This window comes from Nicotiana sylvestris, chromosome 7 (genome assembly GCF_000393655.2).
Source record: "Nicotiana sylvestris chromosome 7, ASM39365v2, whole genome shotgun sequence".
NCBI classification, from domain to species: domain Eukaryota; kingdom Viridiplantae; phylum Streptophyta; class Magnoliopsida; order Solanales; family Solanaceae; genus Nicotiana; species Nicotiana sylvestris.
In genome coordinates this window covers 164,211,264-164,225,187 of record NC_091063.1, presented here as the reverse complement: position 1 = coordinate 164,225,187, position 13,924 = coordinate 164,211,264, and the positions used below count along the sequence as shown (strand labels likewise).

At 33.0% G+C, this 13,924-nt stretch overlaps 3 protein-coding genes across 6 annotated transcripts; 2 read left to right on the top strand and 1 right to left on the bottom strand.

Annotated features, from left to right (window-relative positions):
* Positions 1-1,212: 1,212 nt before the first annotated feature.
* Positions 1,213-5,486, top strand: LOC104218503 (E3 ubiquitin-protein ligase RZFP34-like). 4 transcript variants are annotated; one of them, XM_009769019.2, is made up of 13 exons: positions 1,213-1,327; positions 1,672-1,760; positions 1,882-1,969; positions 2,059-2,118; positions 2,705-2,737; positions 3,036-3,113; positions 3,202-3,245; positions 3,525-3,565; positions 3,677-3,759; positions 3,841-3,932; positions 4,253-4,322; positions 4,412-4,453; positions 4,574-5,486. In XM_009769019.2, exons 2-13 carry the CDS (start codon positions 1,735-1,737, stop codon positions 4,598-4,600), a joined length of 684 nt encoding a protein of 227 aa, XP_009767321.1. In that variant the 5' UTR covers positions 1,213-1,327; positions 1,672-1,734; the 3' UTR covers positions 4,601-5,486. The 4 variants fall into 4 exon arrangements, with proteins under 4 accessions (XP_009767321.1, XP_009767317.1, XP_070007089.1 ...); XM_009769015.2 differs by having other exon boundaries at positions 4,546-5,486; XM_070150988.1 differs by lacking the exon at positions 1,213-1,327 and adding an exon at positions 1,386-1,406 and having other exon boundaries at positions 4,546-5,486.
* A 98-nt stretch (positions 5,487-5,584) lies between these two features.
* On the bottom strand, positions 5,585-10,312 carry LOC104218502 (carbonic anhydrase Nec1-like). The gene is made up of 7 exons (XM_009769014.2): positions 10,092-10,312; positions 9,236-9,453; positions 8,412-8,518; positions 7,597-7,711; positions 7,241-7,411; positions 7,065-7,118; positions 5,585-5,724 (listed from the first exon to the last, which is right to left on the bottom strand). The coding sequence occupies exons 1-7, from the start codon at positions 10,192-10,194 to the stop codon at positions 5,650-5,652; spliced, it is 843 nt and encodes a 280-aa protein (XP_009767316.1). The 5' UTR covers positions 10,195-10,312; the 3' UTR covers positions 5,585-5,649.
* A 989-nt stretch (positions 10,313-11,301) lies between these two features.
* LOC104218504 (transcription factor GTE5, chloroplastic-like) lies at positions 11,302-12,825 on the top strand. Its single transcript, XM_009769020.1, has 2 exons — positions 11,302-11,331; positions 12,073-12,825. Exons 1-2 carry the CDS (start codon positions 11,302-11,304, stop codon positions 12,823-12,825), a joined length of 783 nt encoding a protein of 260 aa, XP_009767322.1.
* The last annotated feature ends 1,099 nt before the right edge of the window (positions 12,826-13,924 follow it).

Genomic DNA, 13,924 nt, shown 5'->3' with positions numbered 1-13,924 from the left:
GTTTTACACTTAGCCTTATTTTTTTCTCTTACTTGAGTAAAAAAATTCCAAACTAATGATGTTTCTAAGCGTTTAGCAGGTTCTCTATTAAAAGTAGGAGTTTCTACAGGTGGGTCGACCGGTGCATCACTTGGGTTATTAAGAGGACTAGTAGGTGTATCATCTAAATCCGGTGCTTGAGTTTCATCATCATCCTCATTTTCCTCATTATTTTCTAAGATGGTTTCATTAGGATAAAGAGCATTCATAATTTCATCATCTAATCTATCACCTGGTGCAACATTATGATAAAATTCACTATCGGTAAATTGAAAACAAGGGTGATCACTATCAAGAATTACGGAAGGAGGAGGACGTCTAGGTTGGCGACTACTTTCAACTTGCTTATCTTTTCTAGGTCGGGGAGCCGGGGGAAGGGTAGTTGGTTGGCCACTACTTTCACCGGTTTTATCTTTTCCTTTACCAAACATTTTTTTCAAAGTAAATGCCATATTAATTATAATTATGCAAACTAAACCACACAAAAATATATTCTAAAAACGTAAGAGTTGAAACGAGTTTACCGGATTGCCGAACAACTTCTTGAAAATTGAAAATCGTTGAACACTTGAAAACTTCAATTCAACAACTTCACAATTTTTCACGAAATTTCAACAATAAATTAAGTAATTGTAGTAGAGAGATTGAGAGATATTGAGAGATATTGATGAATTGGTGAATAAAAATGAAAGAATGAGGGGTATTTATAGTTGAGAAATGGGGAAAAGTGTAATTATATAAAGTTTGGGGTTAAAATAAAGTTTGAGGGCCAAATGGCCATTTTTTTAACTTAAAAAACGGTCATATTTTCAGCCCAAACGGCTAGATTTTAAATATGGCCGTTTGATTTTTTTTTTTTTTTTTTTTTGAAAAATAGCCGTTGGGCCCGCCAGGCCCGCCAGGACCGGCCCAGGCCCGCCTGCCGGTCCCGGGCTCGTGGGCTCAACCATGGAGACCAGCCCGTGACGGGCTCAGAGGCCCACCAAGACCGGCCCACCCAGGACCGGCCCACCAGGGCCACCAGGCCCGTTAGGACCGCGGGCCCGGTCCGGTCCGGTTCAGGCCCGGCCCACCGAGCAGCATTAACTACAACAATGGAAATCTATGGGCTATACATTATATATAGGTGGGGGTTGTATTTTTTTTATTTTTAATTACAAAAAAGTTGTTTTTTATTATTGCACTTGATTGCAGCTTTTTAGTTTCTTCTTCTTATCCACAAAAAACTCAGTTCAACATAACATTACTATAATCCAATAAAGGTTTTAAATCCCTTTTTCAGTTAAAGGTATGATTTTTACTAATTTAGTTTTAAATATTCTTTTTTTAACGTCTGAATTCAGTTTATCTTTTGCCATTACTTAAAGGTCTGATTCTTAGTTCAGTTTCAATCTTTTTACTGCCTGGATTTTTGTACCTTTTTTTCCGTAAGTAAAGGTCTGAAGTTTGCATACTTTTGTCATATTTAGAGGTCCGTTTTTTAATGTCTGAATTCGTACATTTTGTTTTTATATTAAAGGTCTGATATTTAGTTCAGTTTCAATCTTTTTTGTTTGAATTTATCTGATTTTTAGTTCACTTTCAATCCTGTAAGAATTTGTGTATTTTTGCTCATAATTAAGATTTTTTCAGGGATTCTAAGTACCAATTGGAGGAAGTTTCTTCGTTCAGTAGAATTGATTAAAATTTAAAGGGATGGAGATGGATTCTGGGAGTTATGGGTAAGTTTCTCTGTTTTTTTTTACTTTGTTAATTCTATGAAAAATTTCAAATGTTAATTCTATGAAAAATTTCAAAGTTTATTTTCACTATTTTTTGTTAATCTTTTGATATTCCTTATAGGTGCTCACATTACAGGAGGAGATGCAAAATAAGAGCACCCTGTTGTGATGAGATCTTCGATTGCAGGCATTGCCATAACGACTCAAAGGTAGAAACTTTTTTCCAATTCAGTTAAATATTTTGATTTTATCTTTTGTTATGTGAGAATTAATGGTAGCTTTAATAATCCTTGATCAGAATTCTTTAGAAGTTGATCCACTCAAACGCCACGATATTCCTCGCCATAATATAAAAAGGGTTAGTTTTCAATGTTTTCCTTCTTCTGTTGTATAAAGATTCTGTAGTTATGCTTGGATTCTTTAAATAGGTACCCTCTCTTTCATTCAAAAGGGGAGATGAATACAGGGTAGGTGATTTAGAAAGTATTTAATTCTATATAATATTGGACTGAGATGAGCGTAAATGAAGTGACATGGACAGTGAGGATTCATATAACCGACCTCAACTTGCTTCGTGTTGTGGTATAGTTGTTGTTATTGTCACATCTAAGTTCTGGTCAATTCATTTTTAGCGTTCAAAGGTAGACTTTTTTAATTATATGGAGCTTTGTTGTGCGACATGAGTTTGGTCATCTTTGTTTTTTTTTTTTTTGGAAATTTGCTTTGTTTGAACGCGGCTAGCTCTTTTGTTTATCACCTGATGATGATCAAATAGAGAAAAAGTACTTTTGGAACTTTGCCGTTTAAGTTTCTTTATGTCATTTTCATTTGGGATTGAGGCATAGTTGATTGTTGGGTTGATTATATATTGTGTGAGTGATCTTGTTTGTCAGACCTTTTGCTGTTGACTGATTTGAGTATGCTGCTCTATATATGTCTTTCAGGTTATTTGCTCATTGTGTAATATGGAACAGGATGTGAGTTTCCTCGATAGTGGATGATCAATTCAAGTCTTTAAAGGGTAGCCCGGTGCACTAAGCTTCCGCTATGCGGGGGTTCTGGAGAAGGGCCAGACCACAAGGTCTATTGTACGCAGCCTTACCCTGCATTTCTGCAAGAGGCTATTTCCACGGCTCGAACCCGTGACCTCCTGGTCATATGGTAGCAACTTTGCCAGTTACACCAAGGCTCCCCTTCGATCAATTCAAGTCTTTAATTTCTTTGTATCTTTTGAGCTGTGACAAAGCTTGCTTTTTGTTCCTGATTGTCCTTTAGGTTCAACAAACCTGCATTCAGTGTGGGGTTTGCATGGGAAATTACTTTTGCTCAAAATGCAACTTCTTTGATGATGATGTAAGTCTCTTTAGATAGTTCTACTATAATATTATGCTGTTGGCTCAATATTTGTACTATGTTTAAACAAGATGATTTGTATCTTTAGGTTTCGAAGAATCAATACCACTGTGATAAATGTGGAATCTGCAGGTTAAGATCTTTTTTCATGATGTACATCATTATCAGTTCTTTAATGCATTTTCCTAAATTACCACATTCGTATAAACACAACGGCAATAACCTCTGAGACATAGGCCTGATGTGTGGTCGCAAAGTGTTTTTTCTCTGCATTATCAATTTTCTTCACCAGACTCCATATCAATCGACTTGCATCAGTAGGTCTTCACGTGTCATTGTATCTCTCAAGCGTGACAGCATTGTGTCTAATATATTATTTTTCATTTTCCTCCATAAAATATTTGAAAACAGAACGGGTGGCAAGGAGAATTTCTTTCACTGTGACAGATGTGGTAAGATGCTCAACCTTGAATTAGAACTTAATCCAGCGGCCAAATCTCTTATTGTGTTGTAATTAGTGGATTAATTGTGGAACATTTGACCCTTTTCCTTCCCTTTTTCAGGATGCTGCTATTCAAATTTGATGAAGGAATCACATATTTGTATAGAAAGAGCAATGCACCACAACTGCCCTGTTTGCTTTGAGGTAAGGGCAAAATCCGAAACATAAAGATTTAAGAAGATAAGCATGAAATGAATGTTTCTTGATTCTTATCACTTGATGCAGTATATTTTTGATACAACAAAAAATATCACAGTCTTGCCTTGTGGTCACACCATGCATCTGGAATGTGTCATGCAGATGGAACAACATTTCCAGTAAGTTTAACTTGTTATGTTTTTCTATAAAAGAAAATTCCATAATGATCCTGTAATGCAACACTCCCTCGATTTTGACTATGGCAGCCCAGTGCACTAAGTTCCCGTTATGCGCGAGGTCCGGGGAAAGGCCGGACCACGAATGTCTATTGTGCGCAGCTTTGCCCTGTATTCTTGCATTTGCAAGAGGCTATATTTCCACAGCTCGAACCTGTGACCTCCTGGTCATATGACAGCAACTTTACCAGTTACGCCAAGGCTTCCCTTCCCCCTCGATTTTGACTGTGTTCTGTTTAATTCTAACAATTTTGTGCTTGCAGGTATTCTTGTCCTGTTTGCTCGAGATCATATTGTGACATGTCTCGTGTTTGGAAGAAACTGGACGAGGAGGTACAGACTACATAGTTATTACACTAGTTGACATTGTTTTCAAATCTTTTTCTAAACTTGACGGGCTTTATCCACAATTCTAATTCTAGGTTGCCTCGACGCCTATCCCTGAAATTTATCAGAACAAGATGGTAAGAAACCAGTTTGTTCGACCCGTTGTAATTTGGTACAAGAAATTCAACTTATCTTATACTCCATTTGATTTTCTCTGAAAATTGTTTAGGTTTGGATTCTTTGCAATGACTGTGCAGAAACATCCGAGGTTAACTTCCATATAGTGGCACATAAATGTCCTTGTTGCAAATCCTATAATACGCGGCAGACAAGAGGAGGCACCAGTTCATGCACTAATATTACTGAAATGGTCCGATGAGGTTCTTATTTGAGATCTGCTTCAAAATTTCTCATGGCAAGCACGGAATGATGAATTCAACGCCCACGTCTGCAACATTTGGTATAATTGTACCTTTATTTTTCCGGGGACTAGTTTTACAGGTCATTACTTGCAACCAGGGAGCAGTGGGACATTCTTCGCTTATTCTTTCAAATGTCAGCCATGATATTTCTCATCAAATATTATCTCTTGTTTTCATTCTGAGGGGAAATACAAAAAAACATTTCTTATGAACTTAGATGGTCGTCAACAACAACAACAATGACATACCCAGTTTAATCACACAGTGGGGTCTGGGGAGGGTAGTGTATACACAGACCTTACCCCTACCATATGGAGATAGAGATGTTGTTTCCAATAGACCCTCGGCTCAGAATTAGATTAGTTGGTCCTGGAGTTGTTTAAAGCGTAAGGAGTAAAGGTAGCAACGTAATGTATTTTGATGACTGCACCTCTTGCTATGATGGTGCAGCTTAAGACAACAGTGTAGAGTTTTTGCTATATTTATCTTTGAATAAGGTATTTGAAATTCACTGGTGCAACTAATCTGGATTCGTGCTAAGTAGGGCCCGTTAAAGTAGAAGCATTTTATACCACAATTTCTCCACTCTCAACAAGAAAGATGTTGGGATTTGTTCATCCTCAACAAGAAAGTCTCATGTTCGAGCGCTGAGAATGCAGAAATCCTTGGTAGAAGTGCTTCTTCCTTATGGACACTACGCGACACGAATCCTGATTAGTTGTGTCAATGCGTTCCGGACACTTGCGTACTAGCTTGGATTGTGATCTTTAATATCATAATATTCTTCCATCAATCGTCTGATGAAATTTCAGGACAGACGATCAAATAAAATCTTGTTTTCTACATCCTTTCTTTATTTCTATAAATTAAAAAAATAGTTCTAAAAGAGTACTAGTAATGGTGGACTTTTGTCACACGTTCGGCAGTAAAAGACGGATCTCTCTTTCGTTATGTGGTTGCACTGGCCTTGCATTCTTCTCAGCAGACTGAAAACAACAATCAAATACAAAAAAAAAAAAAAAATGTTAGTAATATAATCCATTCAATTCACTAAAAAGATATTAACTTAAAAATAATAACACATTATTTCTCCATCAAGAATATTAGACCAATCATTTTTCTATCGTCTTTTTATCTTACACTAGTATTTGTACCCGCGTTGCACGGAAAATATTAAATATAATTTTTTATAAAAAAATATTACTTGAGAAATACAGTAGATTAAGGAGCATGTAAATGTTATTATTTTATGAACATGTAAATGTACTGAATATTCATACATTCAAGTCATAAGGAAACACATGTACCCGTTAGAAAACAGCTAGTGAGGAAAGCATTTATAAAAAAAAAATTGTAACCATATTCTAATTTTCGGATGAAATAGATCTTTGAAGGCCAGCCATTGAAAACACAATAAGGTCTTTGTTAACAAATTCAATGTATGAGATATACTTTTCTTTCTGGTCTAGATAGGTACTAGGCTGCAGAAAAATAGAGAAGAAGATTTTATAAGTTTTTTTTACGCACAATAAAAATGGTACAATCAAATATAAAATTAGAAGAAGACTTCAGTCTAATCCACTCTGTTAGAAGTTGTTATAATTTGAAATTGAAGCTAAACACTTTCACATCTATTGTAAAGAATATATGCTTTATTTAAATTCAAAATTTTCTTTTGTTATACAAATTCGAATTTCCATCAAATTTTTTATTAACTTTTGTCATAAGGTTTAAAAGGATTTCCCTCCCCCCCCCCCCCCATATATATATATATATATATATATATATATATATATATATATATATATATATATATATATATATATATATATATATATACCAATCATTTTTCTATCTTGTCTTTTTATCTTACATTAATTTTCTTATTTCACTTGATGGAAAACTTTGCCAATTATTAAGTAAATCAAGATGTGATGAAATTTATTTAGATAAAACAGATAACATTAAGCCAAATCAAAAACATTATAAAGCTAACATTTTCTATTCTTATTTTATTTTATTTATTTTTCACTAGGTATCCGGTATCCGTTTGGGGCCACAGCAAATCCAAATTCATAGCGTGTAAGATCCATTAAAAGGAAAATTGCTCCCTATTATGATTTTTTTCCATTCTCACAAGTCGAATTAGAAACTTTTAACCAAAAGAGATAATATTCATTACATCACAAACTTTGAAAGGAACATTTTCTATTTAGTACAAACATTCGAAAAAATTAATTTAAAAACTTAAATATATAGAAATGTTTAGCTTTCGTATTATTGTGATTTGTGAGGCTAAGAAAATAAAGAGTAGAGGGCAACTTACATCATGGACAGCTTTTCGGAGCAACATCACTTGACCTCTTGAAACAGTTTGTACCTAAAATGAATAAGGTTTAATAATAATAATAATAATAATAATAATAATAATAATAATAATAATAATAATAATAATAATAATAATAATAATATATCCTGTGAATTTTAAACGTGGAATTTTACCTTCTTGTTGACTATCCAAGTGACACCTTCTGTGCAAGGAGGGGTAGTGAGTGAACCCATGTACCTATAGTATCTTTTGCTTGGACTACTAATTATGTAATTTGGATCAATCTTGCCCAACTTCCTCTCTTTACCTTCTTGATCAATCATAGATGATATGTGCCTCCTCAACTATAGTCATAAATTACAAATTATGTCATTTTTTTGTTGAAAAAAACGGAGTCAATGGCGGAAGTAGGATTTTCACCACGAGGATTCAAAAATATATAAAAAAATATGCAAACAAAGAAGCTAAGGGAATTCAACGTCTAATATATATTAAATAAAAAAAATAACTTTATATAAAGAATGCTTACACTAAAAAGAAATGGATCTGGTTTACCAAATTTGTAAAGGACAGCATTGACAATTATCTTATTTTTCACCTTCTCCACATTGCTTTGGTGAACCATATGCATTTCCAAGGGGTACCTATCATTCAATTGATAGCAGAAAGAAAGTTGACAAAAGGGTCAAAAAAATAATTTAAATGACAATTATATATTACTAACCTCCAAATTAAAAAATTATCCTAAATAGCCACTTATGCAATATGTATAATTCATATATATAATTCACCGGAGCCTTGGCGGTAAAGTTGTTGCCATGTGTCCAGGTGGTCACGTGTTTGAGCCGTGGAAACGGGCTCTTGTAGAAATGTAGGATAAGGCTGCATACAATAGACCCTTGTGGTCCAATCCTTTCCCGAACGCCGCATATAGCGGGAGCTTAGTGCACCGAGGTGCTCTTTTTTATATATAATACGTAACAAATATACTATAATCAGTGTATAATCTATGTATACTGACTAGAAATAGTTAATAGTGAATCCAATCGGTTATTTGTGTAAAAATTCCCTACTAAGTGACAGCATAAAATTTACTTATCAGACCTAGCCAGTAGCTCCTTAAAGATGCACATTTGCATAGTTTAACATGTAATAGCATAATGGTTACCATTTTTATCGAGTTACAAATTATTAATTTTTATTATAAAGACTAGATACTTCTAATTTACCCCTATTCTAGCTAATTCAAAAGATAACATTTAAAACAATTGACAGTACAAATAACAAGAAGTAATTTAGTATGTGTGTGTAATTAACATATTAATAATATGATATTATTGATACCTTCTGCCATTGATAGTATGTTCAGAAGGAGAATGCCAGTGAACTTGTTGAAGAGGGTATTGTGTGCCATTCACCCAAATGGATCCAGCATCCCCATGCCACTTCAACTGCATATTACATGATTTAATTATGTAAAGATTATTTGTCAGTGAAAATTGAATTTGATCAAAAATTCTTCATATCACTAGATGGGGGACAGAGGGAGGGAGATGAAATTAAGGGGAGGAAAATACAATATAAAAATTTGAACATTTTACCTACCTATATTAGCGGCAAAGGCATAATTTTTACCAAGGGATTCAACAGCTACTATATATACATAAAAAAAATTGACTTTATATATATATATATATATATATATACACGAAGGGGGTGCCTGTCTATACCTCCGCCCTTTACCTATATGGATATATAGCAGGGTATGTCAAGCGGCCGAATCGTCAAAAATATTCGTCAATATGTATAAAAAATAAGAAAAATGAAAACATTTGGTATAAATATAAAAAATGACAACGCTTATTATATAGTGATTTATTCATTTGTTCACTTCTTCAAATGTTGACACTGCTTATAATAATTCTTGCGTATGCCACTATCAATTTGTCTTACACCGACAATCCTCACTAGTTTTTTCGCTAAGAGTTTAAGTTTTATTTATTAGCGGAACTCATTTATGCAAAAATCGTAACATTAAATTTTTTTCATGATATCAAATGTAAAAGAAGGAAAAAATAACAATAAATTAAATTAGTTAAAGCTAATTATGGATTCTAAAACTTCTAATTAATACTTATTAGCAAAATAATACAATCTTAAACACTTACTGAAATGTCATGGCCTCTATTCTTTATAGTAGAATTAGAGAGCTTGTAAACTTTCTTGTGATCAATATTTTTGATGAATTTCACTTTATAAGTTGAAATATCAATAGGAGACTGCATCCTCCCATTCTTGCAAACTTCCCATTCTCTCTTTAACTCTCCCCATTTACTTGGACCTTTCTCATGCCCTTCCCTATAATGAAACTCCACCTCATGATTCTCTACATCACACAAAATCAAAAAGGTCAAAATAATGTCGAGATCAAATCAAGTGATAGATAGATAGATAGATAGATAGAAGAAACACCGGAACAAGCATCATAGAGGAATTCAGGATCTAAAGTCAGTGAATTTAGCCTATTAATGTAGGTTTATTTGACTCATAACTTTTAGTATAGAGTAGGATTTATCTTTGTAAAATCGATTGAAATTGCTGAAAATATTGAACTATGAACCCAGAACTCAAATAAGGTGATAGGTTCTGTAGTCGGAAACTGAGTCATGAACCATAGAATTAAAAACTATCGAAAAAAACCTCTATACGTAAGGCTGCGTACACACTATCCTCACTAAACCCTACTTGTATAGTCGGAACCTGAGTCCTGAACCATAGAATTAAAATCTACCGAAAACAGCCTCTCTACATAAGACTGTGTATACACAATACCCTAACGAAACCCTATTTTTGGGATTACACTGAGTTTTTTGTTGTTGTTGTGTGTCTGTGAAGTCGGTGGGTTCAAAATGAGTAATATCTTCTTGTATGTATGCATTTAATATAATTCGAGCCAAAAGCTAACAGATTCAGTTGAACCCACAAAAACCGTCTTAGATCCTTCCATGACAGATATGTAATTACCTGCTTCCTGAGGACTAATGGAAGTTGCATTCAGCAATAGAGGCAAATAGAGAAGTGATCCAAACATGAACAGAACTGAATAATAGTGGCTTTGTTTCCTCATATTGAGAAACTAAAACTATTATGGTTCTTGAACGGAGTTAAGTATATTCTATGTAAAAATAAAATCAAGAATATATGGATTAATGTAATTACTTTATCAGTAGAGTAGTAGCAGCAGCTTGAAGTGGTATATTCTCATATTATGCGAATAGAATTACATATTTATAGGCAACTTTACAACTACTTCCTAAATAATAGGAGAAGAGATAGCTACTGACTAATTCACTAATAACAAATATATATCCCTAGTTTTGCTCTTAATTTCTTGAACTGGTCTGCTGGCAAATGTTTAGTTAAAATGTTAATTGCTTGTTCTTGGTACATATTCCAAGTTATTTTTCAATGTTATCTCTGATAAAGGGAAAAGGAAAAAACACAAAAAGGAAAAAGAAAAGGAAAAAAGATAAAAATATAATTATGTATTTTATGCACTTATGCTATTTTTATTTATTCATAAAAATTTAATACTATTTAATGTATAAACATTTGTTAAATTTTGTATTTCAATTTAGCTTTGATTATTTATTTTTAATTTAATTTGTTTTTATCCCCTTAGTTATGTGCACGTCCTTTTTTGCACAATTTTCGTTATTGTAGGTGAAGTGATTAAATTCTAGATTATACAGATAACTGTAATATCCGTGTAGAATTTCTATTAATTCTATAAGTGATTTAGTCGTTTGATTTAGACATTGAATGGGTTTATCTTATAGCTATATCGTTGGTATTTAGGATAATTAACTCTTTTTATAAAAACAAATAAAAAAAAGGAGAAAATAAGGGGAGGAAATATTTTGTTCCCTATTCCACCTTTTTTCTTTCTTTCAACGTTCCCTAATCCAATTTGAATTGTAATAATTTTAAGAGCTCAATCACGTATCCTACTTCAACTAGGTTTCTAAACATAATAACTTCTCTCTCTCTCTCTCTCTCTCTCTCTCTCTCTCTCTCTCTCTCATATATATATATATATATATATATATATATATATATATATATATATATATATATATATATATATATATATATATATATTTGTTATATTTTGTGTTTGCTATAATCGCTTTATTCTTTCTTCCTTTTTAGAAATCTTTTGAGAGAGAATAAAATGGGATTGATGCAGATTTTGAGTGAAGAGGTAAAAAGGATTCTATGGTTTTCGGTAGGCCTAACTGATTCTACAATTCATCGTCTTTTTCTTTTAAATTGTTACTTTCTCCCTTAGCATATTAATGGCTCTTTGATTCTTTTATTTTGTTTGATTTCTCATTCGGTATACGATACTCATATTGAGGTTCGATTAAATTCGAATTTATAGCGAAATAAAGTGCTCTCAAACAAAAGCTACTTTATACTCAGGGCTCGAACCCGAGAATAGGAATTGAACGGAAACACAAGCTCATTGATTCTTTCTTTGCACATAATAACATGCTTAGCATTTGCAATTGCCACGAAATTAAAAAAGAAATATCTATTTTTTAGTATGAATATCCCTCGAGACAAAAACTATTAATAATAGTAAGGGTGGTTCAAAAAATGCTTTATATCTAACTAATTTGTATAATCCCTCAAGACAAAAATTATTACTGTAAGTCTGTAATGGTAAGGGTGGTTCAGAAAATGCTTAATGTTGTATGTTTAAAATCGTACTTGCAGCATTCTAACATTATTTCGAATCCTTTTGTTAAAAATCTTGGCTCCGTTACTAACCACGTACATTGATATTTATATGTCAGTAATTAATAATGACAACTTCGATTAAATTAGGAATTAAAATTCATGTATTTAAATGAATTTTTTTTCTTTTCCTTCCACCTTTTATTTTAATATAGGTGATATGAATTTATAACAAGTGTTTGATCTTTGATTATATGTGCAGAAAAAAGATAAGAGTGAAGATTGCAGTGATCAGAGCAAACAAGCTTCAAATTTCAATAATGTAAGTGAAAACAAATTCACTTACATAAACATTGAAAAGGAAACAGATAACGATAAATTGGCAGAATCAAATCTCAGTGGAAATTATGATCAAACCCCATTAATTGGTGAAAATAGCAAGAACAAGAATCTCTCCGGTAAAAAATGCGCGTTAACGTTAGCTTCAAATGATGATATTATTGAAAGGGATAAAGTTAAATCAAGTACAATTATGAAGATCAAGTGCCAAAAAATATTGAGGAAATTATTGAAGCATCAATTTGGATGGGTATTTAGCAAACCAATTGATGTTAAGGCATTTAAACTCGACGATTATTACGATATAAAAACACAACCTATGGATCTTGGAACTGTGAAATTAAAGCTGAAGAGGGATGAGTACAAAACACCAGAAGAATTTGCAGATGATGTGAGACTAACATTCAACAATGCCATAATTTATAATCCAAAGGGTAGTGATATTTATACTATGGCACAAGTATTACTTGGTAAATTTGAAGAGATGTTCGAACCAGTTTACGCGCAATATTTATCTCAGCCTGAGGTATTTTTAATGTCAAATAATGAGTTATCTCAACCATTGCCAATTGCAAAAAGATTAGAGGAACTTGAAGAGAAGCACAATGGTTTAGTTAATGAAGTAAAGAGATTAAAAGCTACATGTGATGAGCTTCTTCAAGAGAAATTGTCCTGAGTAAAGATGTTATTAAAAGAATTCTGTCTTTGTTGATTAATTAGTCTTTGATGACTATAAATTTTGTGTTTATATCCCTTTTTTCAGTAATGTTGGCTTGTTGTAAAGTTGTAACTAGAATAATATTTCAGTAATGTTGGCTTGTTGTAAAGTTGTAATTAGATCATTATTCCAACAAGTTATTATTTATTTACTTTAGTATTATTATTAGTAGTAGTAGTATCTATACTTTGATGCTAAAATGTTGTTACTTTTATCCTTGTGTCTCTTTTTCTTTCATTATTGTTCTCTTGGAGTGCATTCATGAATTAAAAGTATTTACTCAAAATAAATATACACCATAATAGTCGAGGGTCTATTGGAAACAGCCTCACTGCCCTTCCAAGAAAGGGGTAAGGCCAAGGCTGCGTACATCCTATCCTCCCCGAACTCACTTGTGGAAACTCACTGGGTTTGTTCTTGTTGTTGTTGTTTTAAATATACACCAAAATTATCTAATCTCAAGAGGTCAAAGAAATAGAAAAACAAAAATAACACAAAACTGAGCTACATAATAGAGGCATTTGCCAAAATAAACTATAGGAAGCACCCCAGATGCATCATGATCAACTCCCTTCTTCCCAATTTGTTTCTTGTAAAACCAAACACATAGTAAATAACAACCAAAGTTCAACACTCCGATCACAGCAAACAACCCAATAAACATTAGTCATTCTCCCCCGGTTTTACCTTCGATCTAAGCATAATGGTAAAAGCAGCTTCTGGCTAAGAAAAACAACTACACCAAGAAAATGGACAGCTACACATATAAAATCCAACTTTCCAACTGAGGTTGTCTTCTATATAGATAATAACTGTGCATCCTATCACAGTGGCTGCGCATGTGGTGAAGAAGAACCAACGGACAGCACTGCTTCTGTTGTATCTGAGTTGGTTTAGCTGCTAGGGTTCAAAGGTGGAACCAGGTTTTGAAGTTTATGGATTCTGGACTTATCATCGAACCCATAACATGTCCTTAGTTATTGGGTTCGCAGTTAAATAGTTATACACATTTAATGAAATTTTTAATATAAATACAAAAACTAAGCAAAAGTTACTA